Source organism: Corvus kubaryi, unplaced genomic scaffold, assembly GCF_017639235.1.
Source record: "Corvus kubaryi isolate FWS band 111438036 unplaced genomic scaffold, C.kubaryi_AGA036_p1.0 37396, whole genome shotgun sequence".
NCBI classification, from domain to species: Eukaryota; Metazoa; Chordata; class Aves; order Passeriformes; family Corvidae; genus Corvus; species Corvus kubaryi.
The window spans coordinates 14515793-14531812 of NW_024581135.1; the positions used below are offsets into that span (position 1 = coordinate 14515793).

General features: G+C 48.6%; 1 protein-coding gene across 2 annotated transcripts in view; it reads left to right on the forward strand.

Moving 5' to 3' along the window:
• The first annotated feature begins 358 nt into the window (after positions 1-358).
• The window catches only part of IGFBP2 (insulin like growth factor binding protein 2), a 60847-nt gene continuing 45185 nt past the window's right edge, over positions 359-16020 (forward strand). Inside the window, exon 1 of one of the 2 annotated variants that reach the window (XM_042040374.1) lies at positions 359-383. Coding sequence is in view for 1 of the 2 variants with exons in the window: in XM_042040373.1 (XP_041896307.1) it covers positions 13489-13513 (25 nt within the window). In the remaining variant the exon portion in view is untranslated. Of the gene's footprint in view, positions 384-13473; positions 13514-16020 lie in introns of those variants that run through there. The other variant, XM_042040373.1, reaches the window with a different exon arrangement.

Genomic DNA, 16020 nt, shown 5'->3' on the forward strand with positions numbered 1-16020 from the left:
CCGCGCTGCGCCGCCGGCTTGCGCTGCTACCCCGACCCCGGCGCCGAGCTGCCCCTGCAAGCCCTGGTGCAGGGACAGGGCACCTGCGCCCGCCGCCGCGACACGGCCGAGTACGGCGCCAGCGCCGAGCGCCCCGCAGGTGAGCAGCGCCCGGCCCCGGCCTCCGCGGGTCCGGCACGGCGCGCCCAGAGCCGCGTACCGGGGACGGGGCACCGAGCGTCCTGCGCGGCGCGCCAGGGACCGGGCACTGCGCGCCGGGGACCTGGGACTCGGGACCGCCCTCCGGGCTTCGGGCACTGGGGATAGTGCATCGTGCGTCGCTCACCGCGTACCGGGCACTGGGGACAGTGCGTCGTGCTCCGCACACCGGCCACTGGGGACAGGTGGGCGCTGGGCACCGTGCGCTCGGGAACGTGTGTGCCGGGCAGCGCCGCGGTGCCGGAACGTCCAGGGGACAAAGGAATCCTTAAGGGTGACCTCAAGGGGGTCCTCTCGGGGCAGAGGGACTCCGCGGGAGGGCAGACAAGGGGAATCCGTGCGGGAGAGGAGCGAGAGTAAATCCACGGAAGCACAAAGAGGGAAGGAATGAGAGGGGCGCTGGAGGGGGGACAAAGCATGAGCGGATCCCTGAGGTGGGCAAAATGGGATTTTGGGGGTGCAGTTACTTCGGGGGTTAGAGAGGTTTTCTTGGCATGGGACAGGAACCCCAGCGGTGGAATGTAACGAGGTGTGTGTATGTGGGGGGGAATGTAGGGACTGCTCCAGGGGGAAAGCTGGAGGTTGGGGTCTTTTAGGGAAAAAAAGCCCCACCATGGGAACACATAAGGATGGATGAACTTTGGGGAGATGCAGCTGAGGGGCGGGGAGGGTCCTTTGGGGAGCAGAGAGAAGTGAACGTTCAGATTTGTGTTCGGTGGAGGAGTAAAACCACCCTGAAGGGTGATGGATACCCCAAAGATCTGGGGAGAGGTGGTGTGGGAGGACTATGTGCTGCCTGATGGGAAGGGGGAGGCTGAGGGACTGCCGGGGCCCTGCTATGTGAGGAACCTGTTCCCAATGGCCACCCTTCCAGCAGATGAGGTGACTTCTGCCAGCTCCCGTGGGGGGTCCTGACCCCCTCAGGCCCCCCTGCTCCGGGCACTGGGTGCAGGGACAAGAGGAGCGTCTCCCGGGGGCACAGCTCCGGGGACAGGGACGTTAACAGGCTCCTGACCTGTTGCTGTGATTGCCGTGGGAGGGAGCGCTCTTGGGGTTGCCGATGCAGCCGTGCTGGGTTTTATTAATGCCTCCTCTCCCCTGCGATCAACTGCCAGCTCTTTCCTTTTCCGTGGGATGTTGGGAATTGACAAATCAGCTCTGGAAATAGAAACCAACACTTTCTCCTTTGTAATCATCCCCCCTTGACTTCTGCTGCCTTGCTGGTTATGCTCCCCTGGCTATGACTGGGGCTTTGACCTTGTTTGCATAACTAGTTCAGCAGCACGACTTTGAATTCCCTCCCTTCCCTCTTGAGGCTTTGTTTAAAAGCGCTCTGAACCGGGCTGTACCTCTTGGCTTCCCTCCCTGTGAGGATGGGAATGCAGCCAGGTACCTGTGCACGCTGCTCCGGGTACCTGTGCACGCTGCTCTGCTCGAGGAGGAGAGATGGAGAGAGAGGAGTAAAGAAAAAGCAGCAGCACGGAGAACTTTGCACGTTTCAAGAAGGGGCATCGCACAGCCAGGCTGTGACTGCTGTTGTCCCCACTCCTGTCCCCTCTCCTGTCCCTGCACCTTTGTCCAGCTGTGAAGGGTGAGAGTGGAGAGCCAGGACTTTGGAGAACATGTTGATGCGAAATCTTCCTTGACTACAGAACATGAGTGTCAAGGGAATTAATTTTAAGACTCTCCAGAAGAAGCCAAGGGCATTTAGATTTAAGGAATTTGGAGCTGACTTCCAGGCTTATGATTTTACAAAAAGCTGGGGTGGGTGGAGGGTGTTGCAGTGATGGGCTGAGAGGTGATTTTCTGAGTTAGTTCTTTTTTTTCTTTTATGCACTTTAATTCAGAATTACGTTAACTTCACTCAGTATTTTGCTTGATTTTATTATCTTTATTCCTTTATAATGGATGTGATTTATTTGATTGTATCTCTGTGTGTAATACACACAGACATAAATAGCGCAGTTTAAGAACCCTATAATGTATGTGGTGCTCTGTAATATCCATAGGGGGTGAATAATAAAAGTACTGGCACATCCTTAACCAGTGTGATGTGAAACATGCAGCTGGAATATTCACAGTTGAGCATGTCTTGGCAGAGGAGCTTGGACATTCAGAAAAGGGTTTGCGCTCTTCAGATTACAAAACTTTTAACAGGTTGTTGTAGCCATTAGGAAAAAAATCCCAACCAAACAAAAACAACCAAACCCACAACAAAAACAAAACCTGAATCTGCCAGCTTCACTTGATACTCTTCTCTTCAGACTCTCATCTTTGATCCCATCTGCACTGTGCTTGCTAAACATAGATGAGGGAGCTGAGTTTGCTTTTCGTTTTAAGCAGTGACAGAGAAAAGCACTCTGGCACCCAAAAGAGCAGGGACTGGAATTTGCTTTCAAATGCTGATGTTAAGCCAGTTTCAAGAGTGCCCCAAGAGCAAGTATTTGCCTGCAAAAAGCAGGTGTTGAGGGTTTTTTGGTGTGGTTGGTTTTGTGGTGCTTTTTTTTCTTTTAAAATGTGCTTAAAGGTATTTATCCTTTTCCCCCTTTCCAGCTTGAGAAGGCTCCTTTGGCTGATTCAGGACTGGAATGCGGAGCTCGTGCTATTCCTAAATTAAGAGGTTGGCAAGTTTTTTTGTCCCTGATGAGAGGCAGAAGGATTGCCCAAATGAAACAAGGAATAAAACTCTGCAAATTCTCCTGCTATGGCTCCAGCATTGTTTAGTCTTCCACTAAGGTCTGTAAAGCCAATCCTGAAATGGTTGTAGGCGGAAAGTAACATAAACCACCATGTAGCTAAGAATCAGGGGATGTTGCTCATTGCACAAGAGGCTTTGGGTATTTTGGAGATGTTGGGAATGTTGGAACAAAATAACAGCAGTCTGTGGAAATCAGTCTGAGAACTTCTGCCCTCCCTGGGGAGGCGAGTGCATCAACTCCCACCAGTGGTGGGAGCGAGGTGGAGACTCAGCATCTCCAGGGATCAGGGCCTTTTAGGTAGTTTTGCTGCCTTTGGACCACATTCCTTTGCAGTTTGTTTCAGGTCATGGTGTAACAAATGTCTGTACCTCTGACTGGAACCGCCTGACCTGGGGACAGAGTTGTTACTGTGTGCGCAGTGCTCCCAGAGCTCATGCTGGTCTTGAGTGTATTTATTCTCTCAGCACCTCAGCAAGACTATCATGCTGTTTTGCAGATGGGGTAGATGATGTGCTCAAGGTCCTCCAGGACACAGAGAGCAGAATGAGGACTGTCTTTTCATTGTGTTAGTCTGTGTCCTGGCAGAAAATGTCCCAGTCCCTACAGCCACCTTCTAGTGAAACAGGTCTAAGGTGGCCACATGGGTCTTGTAGACACAGTGTGATTTGAGAGGCATTTTAGGTACCACTGGGGTCTTTCAGCCCCTCCAGTCTCAGCCAGAGGGTGGAGATCCTGCCTTCTGTTTTAGCCATGATGAACTGGAATCAGGAGCTTGTGTGGTGTTGTCCGGCTCTCAGTTCCCATGTCCTTTCCCCTTCCTTCTGCTGGGTTCAGCTCTCACCTTATGTCAGAGTAGGCTGGTTCAGGAGATAGTCCTGCAGCAAGCCAGCCCCAGAAAACAACTGTCAGATCAATGACCTGAACTGGCTCACGGTGCAGCAGGGTGCCCAGCAGGATGCCAAGTGCTGCTGCCAGGTGGGAACTTAAGCTAAGAGGTGGAGCAGGGCAGATCTCAATGAAGTCAGCAAATGCCCTAGATTGTTTTGCCCAAGCTATGAGAATAGCTGAAGAACATATTTTCCCCTAATGGAGACAAGATCCTAGGAATAAAGTTTGTTCCACTGTGAAAAAAATGGTTCTTGAGCCACTGTTCAAAGCTGACCAGTTAAGAGAGTTTTTTTTCCCTTTACCAGTGCAGTTCAATTGTGCTTGTGGTATAATTTTGTTGTTGGGATACTTGTACGAATTTAGTGGAATATGTCTCAGAACCCACTGCTAGCTAATGAGTCCTGCTTTGGATCTCATTTATTAAAACAAATGTGGGTTTTTTTAGTCCATGCCAGTGCAAAGTAACCTTTCCAAAGGGAGAGAGAGCTGTGCAAAGAATGTGGCTCCAAGCAAACTCGAACTTGAAGGGATGGGGTGGCCTTATTCACCTGACCAGGGTCTCCACTTTGAACTCCCATGATACAAAAACAGCGTCAAAATAGTTAACTGTTAAAAACACAGCTTGTTTTAGCATCCAGCTAAAATCCTTATTTGGGTAGCTCCAAATGCCACACATCCTTCCTTACAGGTCAGATGTCAAAACCTTCATTTCCCCATGGCAGGCAGCTGCTAAAAGAGAGTTTAATGTATTACTCCAAAACACAGAAGATTCTGAAGTTGGAGGTAGCATAATGTAACTGGAATTTTAACAGCAACTTGAAAACCATGCCAGTAATGCTATGAATGCATTTTTCATGTCTATGGAATTGCCAGGAAGACTTCTGCTTTCTCCTGCTTTTATAAGGAAATGAAGCATCCGTCATGATCTGCATGTGCAACTGTGTATCTGTCCTTCTGCCCCCACAACTTCTGACCCTGTCAGTCAAGCTGGTGGGTCCAATGCAGCCATGGATGTCCTGAAAGTACTGTGTTGCTAAAGCGTGGGTGAGGGGTAGAGGAGAGCCAGGCTGTGAGTGTCCCCCTCTTTCTGTGCTGGAAGCACATGAGCAAGAGGGAGGTTAGTTAGGAGTGCAGCAACCAGGCATTCAGCCTGGCTTATGCAAGCTTGGGCATTGCTACACGCCAGGGAAGCCAGCTATGAGAACCAAATCCACAGGAGTGTGTTCATATGTCCATAGCCACTACAGCAGCTCTGCCCAGGATAAGCCAAACGTCTACACCACTCCTTGCCTTGGAAGAAATTATTAGAAGTGAAATGCAATTAGTAACAGCTGTAGGAATGATAGGTGAATGGGAAAACCACACAGCTCATCTGTCCTCATTGCCTATGAGGCTTTGCCAGGTGGTGGACCAGGTTTTCCCGCTCCTCCGCAACAGCTGTGTCTGGTCAAGAGCTAACCTGGTCATCTTTTAAGTATTAAGACAATAAATAACACCTTTGTGAAGCAGTTTCTTGAAAATAATGCTATCCCCTGCCACAGCCCCACTGGAGTTTGCCATGGTGGGAGTGATGTGGTGTGAAAATGGTGGTTTGGAGGGAGAGGGAAGCCTGGGAAGATTTCAAGGCTCTGACCCAAAGCAGAAATGTGTTTTCATGCTGTCCCTTGGCAAATGATCTGTTTCCTTCTTGCCCTTTGCAGTTGTTTCCTTTCCTCTGGATTTCAGGCTTATACTCACTGAGTATGGTATTTGTCAAGGGAACAGCAAGAAGCCCCATCTGTGAGAAAGTCCATGTCGTTTGTTTTATCCACATCCAGGAATTGAGCTGAGATAAACAATTCAGGAGGCAAAACAGTGAAAACTGGAATGTGAGAGGTGTCTTTGTGTATGGCTCTGTACTAGACCTGGCTGCAGTATCATCTGGGTCTAATATATCTGCCCGATGGGCAGCTGTTGCTGTTGTCCACAAACACAGCTAGATTTTTGAAGGCAGAGTTTCATCCCAGCAGCCAGCAGAATTCCTGTACCTGCTTTTCCTGGTCATGTGTTCTGAGCTAAGGACCTAGGAGAAACAGTAGTTTGCCTGGTGGATTATTTGCATTTCTGTTTGGATTGGACAATTCTAGCTTCCTGAGCATGGTAACATCTGCCTTTCCTGCTGGGATTCTTTCAGGGAGGATCTTTTGCTCTAAGCAGACAGAGTAAGAGGAAGGCCAAGGTAGAATGTAAAGATGCTTTGTAAAGCATTTCTGTTACAGAAGGAAGGCTAAGCTTGGTGGTGTACTGAGTTTTCAGGCATAAGAATTCCTGTTTTCTTCTTTCTTCCCTTGAGTTGGGGTGAGATATGTAACTGTGATAACTGTCTGCTTAGCAGACCCTTTCTGTATTGGAGAGATGCAAATCCATTGCTGTTTCTTACACTTCCACTATCGCTTCCACCCATCTTCACCCCAGCTCTCCCTTGGGAAGGTGCTGCTGGAATCAGTGCCCCTGTGATGGTGTCCTTTAGCAGCATGTCCTGAACACATTGTGCTTGGCTTTCCAACTTGTGCTCTCTGACTGTTTGCATCTACCAAAAGGGGCAGGTTTGTCCTGAGGCTTGCATTAGTGAGTGCCCTGTGCCTTGCTGGGGGAGGGAGCTGTAGTACGTGTGTGCACCAATGCAACAACGTGGTGCCTCATGGGTGCTGAGTGTGCTGTGGGATTGGGAGGCTGAGCATGGTGCGTGGTCCTCCTGTGGACTTGAGAGAGAAAGAAAAATCCTTGCTGGTGGTCCTAACATATTGTGCAGATTATTCTGCTGAGCTGATGTCGTGGCAGCCGTGTGCCACTTTTTTCGCGGAGCACATTCTCGTGCTCTGTCATACACATCTTGGTCTTTGTCTGGACCCCCAGAACCACGACAAGGAGTTTACCCAACCAAATCTTCACTTTTCTGGAAGGATGAGTTTTCCACCAATTTATCAAATTTCAAATCTAGTCTTATTATTTCCAAAAAGACAAACTACCTTCAGCAGACCAAGTCTGACTGAAACATCTCTGCCTACTTTCAGCAGTCACTGCCAGCAAGCTGGAAGGTGTTTTTCATTCACAAACTGGCCAAGTGTGATCTCATTAAACGTTGAGTTGACAACTAATTACAAGAACATGTGATATGATGGCTATCCTAGGCAAAGGCTGAGGAGAAAGGGGTTAGTGCTCAGCTGTTGGAGCTTTGCTGCAGCCCAGCATTTGACAGCTCTTTGTAATTGCATTATTGATTGATTTCTGCTCAGTGTTTTGCCAGACATATCATTTCGTGAGATACCAGTGGGAAGATGAAGTCTCTTGCTGCATCAGCTTAGGGTGGAAATAAATTGTTTAAGAAAGGAAAGGATCAGTAATCACATGCCTTTCTTGTGGACTGAAATACTGGGAGATATCAGGTCACTTTTATAAGCCTTGAACTATCCTCTGACATTACAGCTTTTATTCTGAAGAAAGCTGCACTGTGCCTCTTGGCTGGTAAGGGAACAAGTTCACTGCCTGGTGCTCTCTGTAGTCAAAGATCCCATTAATTCTGCCGGCTGCAAGGAACGATTTCTTGGTATTTCATTCTGGACTGTAATTGAGAGTGACACAAAGCACTGGTGGGAATTGGACTGTGTTGAAATCCCTGATTTTTCTTACAGTTTTCTGCAGATAAACCAGCTCAGGTGGGATGAGGGTATTTCTAATGCACTGCCCTTGAAATTAATAATATTTTCAACACCTTACTGGCTGGAGGCAATTTTAGAGAGGTGTTTTTGTGCGTCCTTGCAGCTTGTTCTTGTAGCCAGGTGATGCAGGATGTCTACAAGATTGACACACAGTGCACTGCCCTCACCTGCATGACAATGTGTGTGGGAGAGTCCTGTAGTCCTGTAGTCCTGTAATATCATGAAAATTCATAAAGCTTTGCCCAGTATTTTTGCTTCAGCCTACAGCAAGATTTCCTGGTACGATGTTGTTGATCAGACTTCAGCCAGAAGTCTGTTCTCAGCTCTCCTTGCTAGTTGTAGAAGACTTAGACTAAGCTGATGAATTTCTCTTGGCTTGGTGAGGAGATTGAAGTCTTCCCTTGTTTTCTCCTTGCTGTTTTCTAACTAGAAAAGGGTGAGCATCTGATGTCCATGTCTTCAAGAATACTTGCTGCTCAGTCAGAGGTGACTGGTGAGTTGCTGAAAGTCTTTTTGTGGTTTAGGGTGTCCTTTAAGATCTTTTTGGTACCTCCAAAGATTAGGTATGTGTCCTTAGTGTGACCAGGCTCTTGTAGTGTAGGGAGTACCCTGTATTTAAGAATTCCTGCATTTTGCTCCAGTGAAGCTGGACAGAATCTGACATTTTTTTGTATGTGGAAAGTTGCATGGGGTCATTTTCTGTTTGAGCCCAGGAGGTTTTGTCTGCAGTGCTCAGCGTGCCATTTGACTGCGGGCTGAGCTGGGTGGAACGCTCCTCTCCGTTTGCATCCAGAGAGTCACCTCCCTTTGGCTCTTCAAAAACAAGCAGAAATGGGGAGGAAAACTCAGGTTTAGTGAAGAGGAGTGGCATGAAGAGGAGAAGCAGGATGGGTGGCTGGCATGAGGCTCCATCCTCCCACTGTTGGAGCCCGGAGCTGGTGCTGTGGCTCTTCCTCGTAGCCCCGACTGTGACTGTAGCTACCAAGGCTGTGGATAATCCAGGACGGCTGGCTCAGAGACTCCCCAGGGTGCCTGGTTTGTGTCCTCTGGGACCTGGCTGCTGGGAGGGTTTGGTGTGAAGGTTGGAGCCACCACGGTGTTTCTGTTCATGGTGGAGCTGACCCAACAGCCCTGGGACTTTCCGTGGCTGTTTTTAGTTCCTCCTTATCGTCCTTGCTCACTCTGCAGTGCCTGTGCTAAAGACAAATTCCAGTTGTATTGGTGAATTGTATCTTGCTACTTGGGGACACCTCTCAGGAGTGCTGCAATCCACCCTTCCCTCAGTAGCTGCTTTGCTCTTCTAGCCTTGCAGCTGAACCAGCGTGAGGAAAATGCTGAGTGATGACACTGTAACAAGTCTTAACACTGCTTTCTGAAGGTGGAAGAACTGTTCCAGGCTCCATCCCAGGCTTTGAAAAGGCACCTCTTAGTCCAGCTGATCAAGGACAATGTTCCTTTTCTGGAACCTTCTTTCTCTGCACTACTGGGCTCCAACAGCCATTCTTCTAGCACAGTACTCACTACTAACTAAGGGCCATGAATTTGAAATGGTCTGTTATGTGTAGAGGGCCCTTTCTTTTTGTCTGAACATCATCCAAACTTCATAAATAGAATGGCAGGGAAACCACTGCTGCACCATCTTGATCTGACTGTGGTGTGAATGAACAAGTAAATAATCTGCCAAGATGGAAATTGGGAAAAGTAGACCTAGAGCAAAGGCTGGCCATGGTAGGGTGCCTCTTCCTTTGGCTATGGTGAACAGGACTGCTTCCACAGCTTGTGCAGGGGTGGTTTGGGCAGGGTTTTGTTTAGGCAGAAATCCATGTTGTGACAGACAGTCCACTACAGAGATCACTTGGAGCAGAAGATCTGGATTTCTAGTGGTGTTTAGGGAATATTGCCATTCCTGGGACAGGATGCTGGGTCAGCAGTACAGGTGGTATTTAGAGGCTGACCCACCAATCCATCACCGAATTTAAAGAGCACTCTGGAACTGGGAGAGAAAAGTGAGACTATGGTAAAATGTTGCCTTCTTACATGTCAGCTCCCTGTGGGAATACTGAGTCATTTTGTTGTTGTTGATTTTAGTAACTAAAATCAGTGTATTCTCTCCTTTTTTTCCTTGCCAGACCCACAGACCCTGTCACCCTGAGCTTTCAGATTCCATTAATTCTTGTGCATTATTGAGGGATTTTGGTTGATTAGATTCTTGCCTGGAATTTCTCTGTGGAGGGGCCTGGTTTCCCACTCCCTGCAGATGGGACCTGTAAAGCTCAACTTCCTCACACACCCAGCTCGGTGGTGGGAATACCACTTCTGATGTCTTTAGGAGAAACTTGGTACCCTGTTCCTTTCAGGGCACCTGTTGCTGAGAGCATGGCCAAGACTGGGCAGGTGGAAAGCAGTTGGTTTACAGAGCTTTGAATAAAGCCAAAATGCCTGTTTTGGGCTGACTTTGGAGGTCTAAGAAGGTCTAGACCTCTCTGCACATAACTGAGGCATGGTTGGTCTGTGGGCACTGGGAGGAATTTGGCATGGAGCCCTCTGAAGGAACTATCTAGTCTAGTAAAACTTGGGCTGTGAGAGTCAGTGTGAGGAAATAACAACATCCACTTTGGTTTCTGCAGGCTCTGTCCCAGGGGCCAGTTGGGTGTTGCAGGAGGCCACAGGAATCCTGCTTGTGACCACAGCCAGATTAATGGCCACTTGGGCAGCTTTCCAGAAGTGAGGAATTTGTCCACTTTCACAATAATAGCTAGAAATTCCACATGAATTAATTAGTTTTATTACAGGACTTGTCCTTCCTGCTCCTCCAGGGCTGCCTGAAACGCTGAACTCATTACATGAAGAAATGGAAATAGTACTAAAAATAAGAACTGGTATTCCAAGCCTTTGTGAGGAAACGGACAGAGTACACTGACATCCTCCACCAGACGTGCTTCCCAAGCTGTGACTTTTGGCCAGATGACATCTAAACCCGAGTTTTAGATCAATTGCAGCCACTTAAACACCCCAGCCTGCTCCACAAGGCAGTCTTCTCTCAGCCTCTTATTCCCTGCTCAGCTTAGGTTGTTCATCTAGGCTCTGTAATTACTCCCACCATTTCAGTTTGATGTACTGTTCAGATCTGACCCTTGGATGTTGTACAGTGAAGGCTGCACACCTTCAGCCTCCTCTCCCCATTAGAATGGGCTTTCCCACCTTCCAAGGACACTGTTTGCTTTTATGGCAGTGAAGTGCTTGGAAATACCCCTGGGAAAGGGTGCTCTGAACTTGAGTTATGGTAGCATGGGACTTTGGAAATGTTTGATTGAGTGTAGAGTAATGTTAGACTGAGTAAATATTTTGGGAGCCCAGAGCTGGTAACTTTCCCTTGCTTACCTTTGTGGGGCGTCAGCCTGCAGAAACTTACCACCTCTCACATGGCTTTTAAACAAATGTTGTCTGTGGACTCAGTGTGTTTTTATTTTAATCCCTTTTTAGAAGTGCTGATGTTGTCTTGAGATTTGGCCTTCTGGTAAGGGCACGTGTACTGCTTGCTGGTCATTCCAGTGTTTGCTTTATGAACATTGCTTCAGATATTTGTGGTTGGACAGGGGTTCTCATTTGAGTCTGACCCCGCCTTTCTGCTCAGCCCCATCTTTGTGACCCAGGCTTGACATGTTTCTTTGGATGAACTGAGTTCAACATGAGAAATCTGACCAGTGAGGTGGTAAAGTTCCTGCAAGTCCCACAGCACAGAGTGCTGCTCAGCTTCTGTGAGAATTGTGACCCTCATCCTGGATGATGGCCAAATGAGCTAACAAGGACTGAAATGCAGAATTTCCAGCATTAACGAAATGTGCCCTGTACGAAGAGTAAAAAATGCAAATGCAGATATAGATTCTTTAATCTCAGATGGTTGGAGAGCTTCTGTTATTCTAATAATTTTTGTTGTGGATTTCAGTCACTGCTTTCCTCCATTTTTCTCTTTATTCTTTTTATCAGGCTGGTTTCACAGATGTGTTACCTTACTCCTGGCCATTAGGCTGGTCCTGCACGTGCTGAAACTGACATTTGCAAATTCAGACCACACTGAAAGTGCTTGGGCAGTGCAGATCTGATAGGGCAGTAGGTGAACCTGGCCAAATGTCTGTCACATTCATAATCCTGCCTTAGGTGATAGCCAGTGGCACACAAATTGGGATCTTTTGAGTATGGAGTGACCCTTGTGAGGTGGGAACAGTGCTATGGAAACCCGTCATGCTGCTGATACTGCTCAGCCCACGATTTCAGGTACCCAGAGGTACCTTCTTTATTAGGTCAGCTGCCCTCCTGACTTCCAGCAGTGGGGCTTCAAGTTCTGCGAGAGGCAAAGAAACCCACAGTGATGTCTGTGTACATCAGTGCTGTGTCTTGAGGCTTCAGCTGTGGTGAGAAGGGAGGTCCCATCACTTGGGCTGTGCCCAGTGGAAGCACAGCCATGCCCAGATCTGTTTTTATCCTTAGTTACAGGGTGTGCTAGGAGGGTTGAGCCTCCGGCTTGTCGTTGTCAGCAGTATCCTGTCCCCTGGAGCTGATCTGCCCTAGCAGAACTAAAACGTCTCAGCTGACCTAAAAAACTGCTTGTAATTGAAATGCAGTGGCCCCCATAAATATTTAACTGAGTCTGTGTTTTGCTGTGCATTTTTTTCCAGTTCTTCTCTTTTGCTTTTCCCTGCCTCTGTGTGGATAGTCAACTGAATGCACATCCCCTCCATGACATCCTGTGATGAAATGGCATTTTTCGCAGTTAAGTTATGCATCTTGCTTGTCTTCTATGATCATCATGTTTCAGACTGACATCAAGCTCAGTTGAGTATGTGTGCATGCTCCTGCGGGAATGTTTACACCCCACTGTGGGCTGCCCACTGCCATACAAACCACATCCTGACAACCTTTGCACAGTCTGCATTAAGATTTTGCAGCTCTGCTGCTGAATTGATGGACTATCAGACGAGGGAAGTTACCAAAATTTTGCCCAAGAAATAGCTGTGGATGGATGGGACTTCAGGTTGTGTGGCAGAAGGAGCCTGCAATGCAAGACTGCAGTTAGCGCAGTCAGACAGCGACAAAGGTATCTGTGTGAGCAGCCAGCACACTGGGCTGAGCTTTGGAAGTCCCTGAAATCGCAGGCTGAGCGGTGTCAGCGGCGTGACCTGAGCTGGGCTGACTGCCTGACACCAGTACCTGGGGCTTCTGCAGGGTGTGCAGCCTGCCCTGTACTGGAGTAACCCTGGCTGGGCTGCTCTCCTTGCTCCAGCTGTGGAAGCATGCACGGTGCCTGGAGGACAAGTAGCCACAGCCTGGCAGGGACTAGGACAGCGCAGATCAGACACTGCTCCCGTGGTGGAGTTAGGCTGGAGATGCTTGAAAGCTGTCGGGTAGGGTCACCCATCACTGCAGCTCAACCTGAAGCAAATGTGATTTCCCCACAGTGACAGTGATCAGCGACTGCATTTCAGAGCTGGAGAGGTGGTGTTGGTTCCCCTCTGCTCTGAACCCAGCACAGGGGCCGATGCAGGGCAGTGCTGCCATCCTGTCCTGGCTGACATGTCCTGGAGAGAGTGGGGCCCTGCTGTTCTCAGCTGGGTCAGACCCTGAGTGGCCTTGGGCCAGGGTTGCAGGTTTGCCCTCTTCCCAGACAGACACGTGCATCTGTTTAAGGCAGCCCAGGCACAGAGCGAGCGAGACTGAATCTCCCCCAAACCGCCCGTTTCCCAAGGACCTGAAGCGGGGACCGCAGGAGTGGGATTAAACACCAGAGTTAGAGCACACATATGTTGCAATGCTGCCTGGAGGGTGCTTCTGTCCAGGGGCTTTCCTGTGGAGAGACATAGCCGGGAAGCAGAAATAGCAAGTGACTAAATGTCACGGTTACATTCCTGCCATCTGAAAAGAACTCCCTATTTTCTTTTGGCTGCGAAAATTAACTTCCCTTTTCTCCTGCCCGAGCAGGCGAGCTGGCTCCCGGTGGCCGTGCCCTCATGGCGGATGCACAGGACGGTCCAGGTCAGACTGAAAGGAAAACTCTCCTACTGGGGGCTTTTCACTGTTGTGCTCCTTTCTAAAGAAAATGTGCACGGCTTTTCTTGGCCCTTGTGAAGGCCAAGATGCAGGTCTGTAGCTGGAATAGAATAAGACTGGCCTCATTTGCGAGCTCTTCTGGGTTTTGAGCTGCTTGCTTCCCTTCTGCATCCCGCTGAGCTGTGTGGGGTGGGGGCTGGTGGCTGGCATCCGGCTTTTTGTTATTCATGTAATTAATCTCATTCCTCCCTGACTGTGGCTCCGCAGCCCCCAGGCACAGACTGGCTGTTTGGCCTCTGCTGCACAGTAAAAGCTCCACCTGGAAGTCAAGGAAACTGAGGCAGGTACAGCTGAGTGTGTTGTTCTTGGGCGTGCTTATCCTTGGGTCCTGGAAGACTCAGTAACGGGACTGTACCTTAGGAGAGTAAGTTTCTTAGACTGAACAGCTTGCTAGTTGCTCCAGAGAGGAGTACTACAGAAAAAATGACGCTGCCACATGTTGCCTAGTTTGAAGATGGCAGGGTGAGGAAAACACTGAAAAGGCTCCAATGCAAAATTCCCTGGAATTTTTAAAAATTTCTTTTAATACTCTTTGCAATAGCAGAAATCTGGATTTTTGTGGGATGAGAGTGTGATGGGTAAGGAATGACTCAGCAGCTGCTCCACCTGGGAAAAGTCAAGAGCTTGGTCCTTTGATTTGCAAGAGGCTTTTGTGGGCCCTCTGGGATCTCCTTAGTGCCAAGAAGAAAATATGCATCATTATACCCATGCTGACCATGTGCATTCACGACAGCCTTCTTCCTTGCTGCTTTTTTTTTTTTCTCTAGAGCCCTGGACTTTTTTTCCCATTGCATTTTTTTTTTCTTGTCAACAAGTTTATTATTTTCCTGCTATAAGGTGCTGTGCTTTCTTTCTTCCTTTTGTGTTCTTACTGCATTTCTGCCAGCCTCATCTTCTCTTCCCATGCTTGGTCTCAACATTTGCTTTGCATATTTTCAGCAGGGTGCTAGCAGGATTATTGTGACCTGTCTGGCTCATTGAAGACCTGCTGAAACCTGCCATTCATTGATCCAGTGAGAGGAGCCGTCAGGAGCCCTCCTGCCAGGGTGGGAGGGTCAGGGCAGAGCTCTGCGCAAGCATGTCTGGGAGCTGTGGAGGTGACACACTCTGGGTTTGGAGTATGATGGAATCCACATGTTGGTTCCTGCTTGGGACTGATTCTTTTGGTTTGTCTGCCAAACCATTTGACAAAAAAAAAAAAAAAAAGTAAAATCTAAGGGTTTTTTTTCTGGTAACTTTGAAATATTGGCATTTCACTTGGGAGAACAAAGGAACCTCAAAATAAGTTTGCAAAGATATTTAAGGAGACCAGCAGCTAAAGAAGTTCACCACTTGAGCATCCTTAAAGGAAGAAAACTGAATGCATGTCCACACTCTCAAAAGCAATGCCAAAGAACATGACACCAGTGACCCATGATGTGTGAAAAGTCACCCCAAACTCTTCCTTTGCCTGAGAGATGAAGCCGGGCAGTCTGGGCTCCCACACTGTAACACATGGGTTTTGCAAAATGCTGACATTTCAGTTGGCATAAGCAGCTGGTGGTGTTTGGGAGAGAGCCTGGAGGAGCGCAGTGATCCCTCTGGGCTCGGTGAACCTCCTGAGTAGCAACTGTGGGAGCCAGCGGAATCTCAGGTTCAGTGGGTGTGGAAGACTTTAGTCCAAATGGCCAGGCTCTTGGTGGCTTGTGTTGTCATTGCCCTTGCAGTTCTTGCTGAAACTGGGCCATAAACATACCTCCCTGGTGGAGCTGCTGGCACACAGGCTCCCTCCACCCAACTGGCCCCAGAACTCACCGCAATCTTCTATTTCTTTTCCTTCTAAAAGGACCAAAAAGAAGCCTTGGGTTTGACCATAAGCCAGCCTTTTTGAGTTGATTGCTGTTACTGCTGCGATTAAACCCAAACAAAACCAAAACCTGGAATGTTTTCTATATGTCCAGTTTTAGTTCCTTTTTTTCCTGGTCATCAGCCAAACCAAACAGCCCCAAACAGACCCAGGTGTTTGCACTGTCCTGCTTTTCATGAAAACGCACAGTTGCTTTATAAAAATGCGTTCAAGAACTTGGGCTTTTCCTACTTGCTCTCTTTCTCTAGGGCATTCAGAGAGAGATCCTCTTCTCTGTTACAGCTGTACTGAGATGTTTTTATCCTGGCACTCTCTTTCCAAGGCGGGGCAAGGAGAAGCCATCAAGAAGCTGTGGAAAAAGCAGTGTGACCGAGAACCAAAGTGGACTTGGGAGCAAAGCTCTCCAATGAAGTTTTCTTGGGGGTGGTGTTGACACCCTGGATGGGTTAGATGTCTGCATCTATAGCCACCCCTTTTCTCCCCTCCTGCAGACTGAGCAAGGCCTTCCTGGAAGCCCATCCCAGACCTGGAGCTGGTGGCTTGTAAAGTGGTGCAAATCCAGTACCTGGACTGCACTTGGATCAGT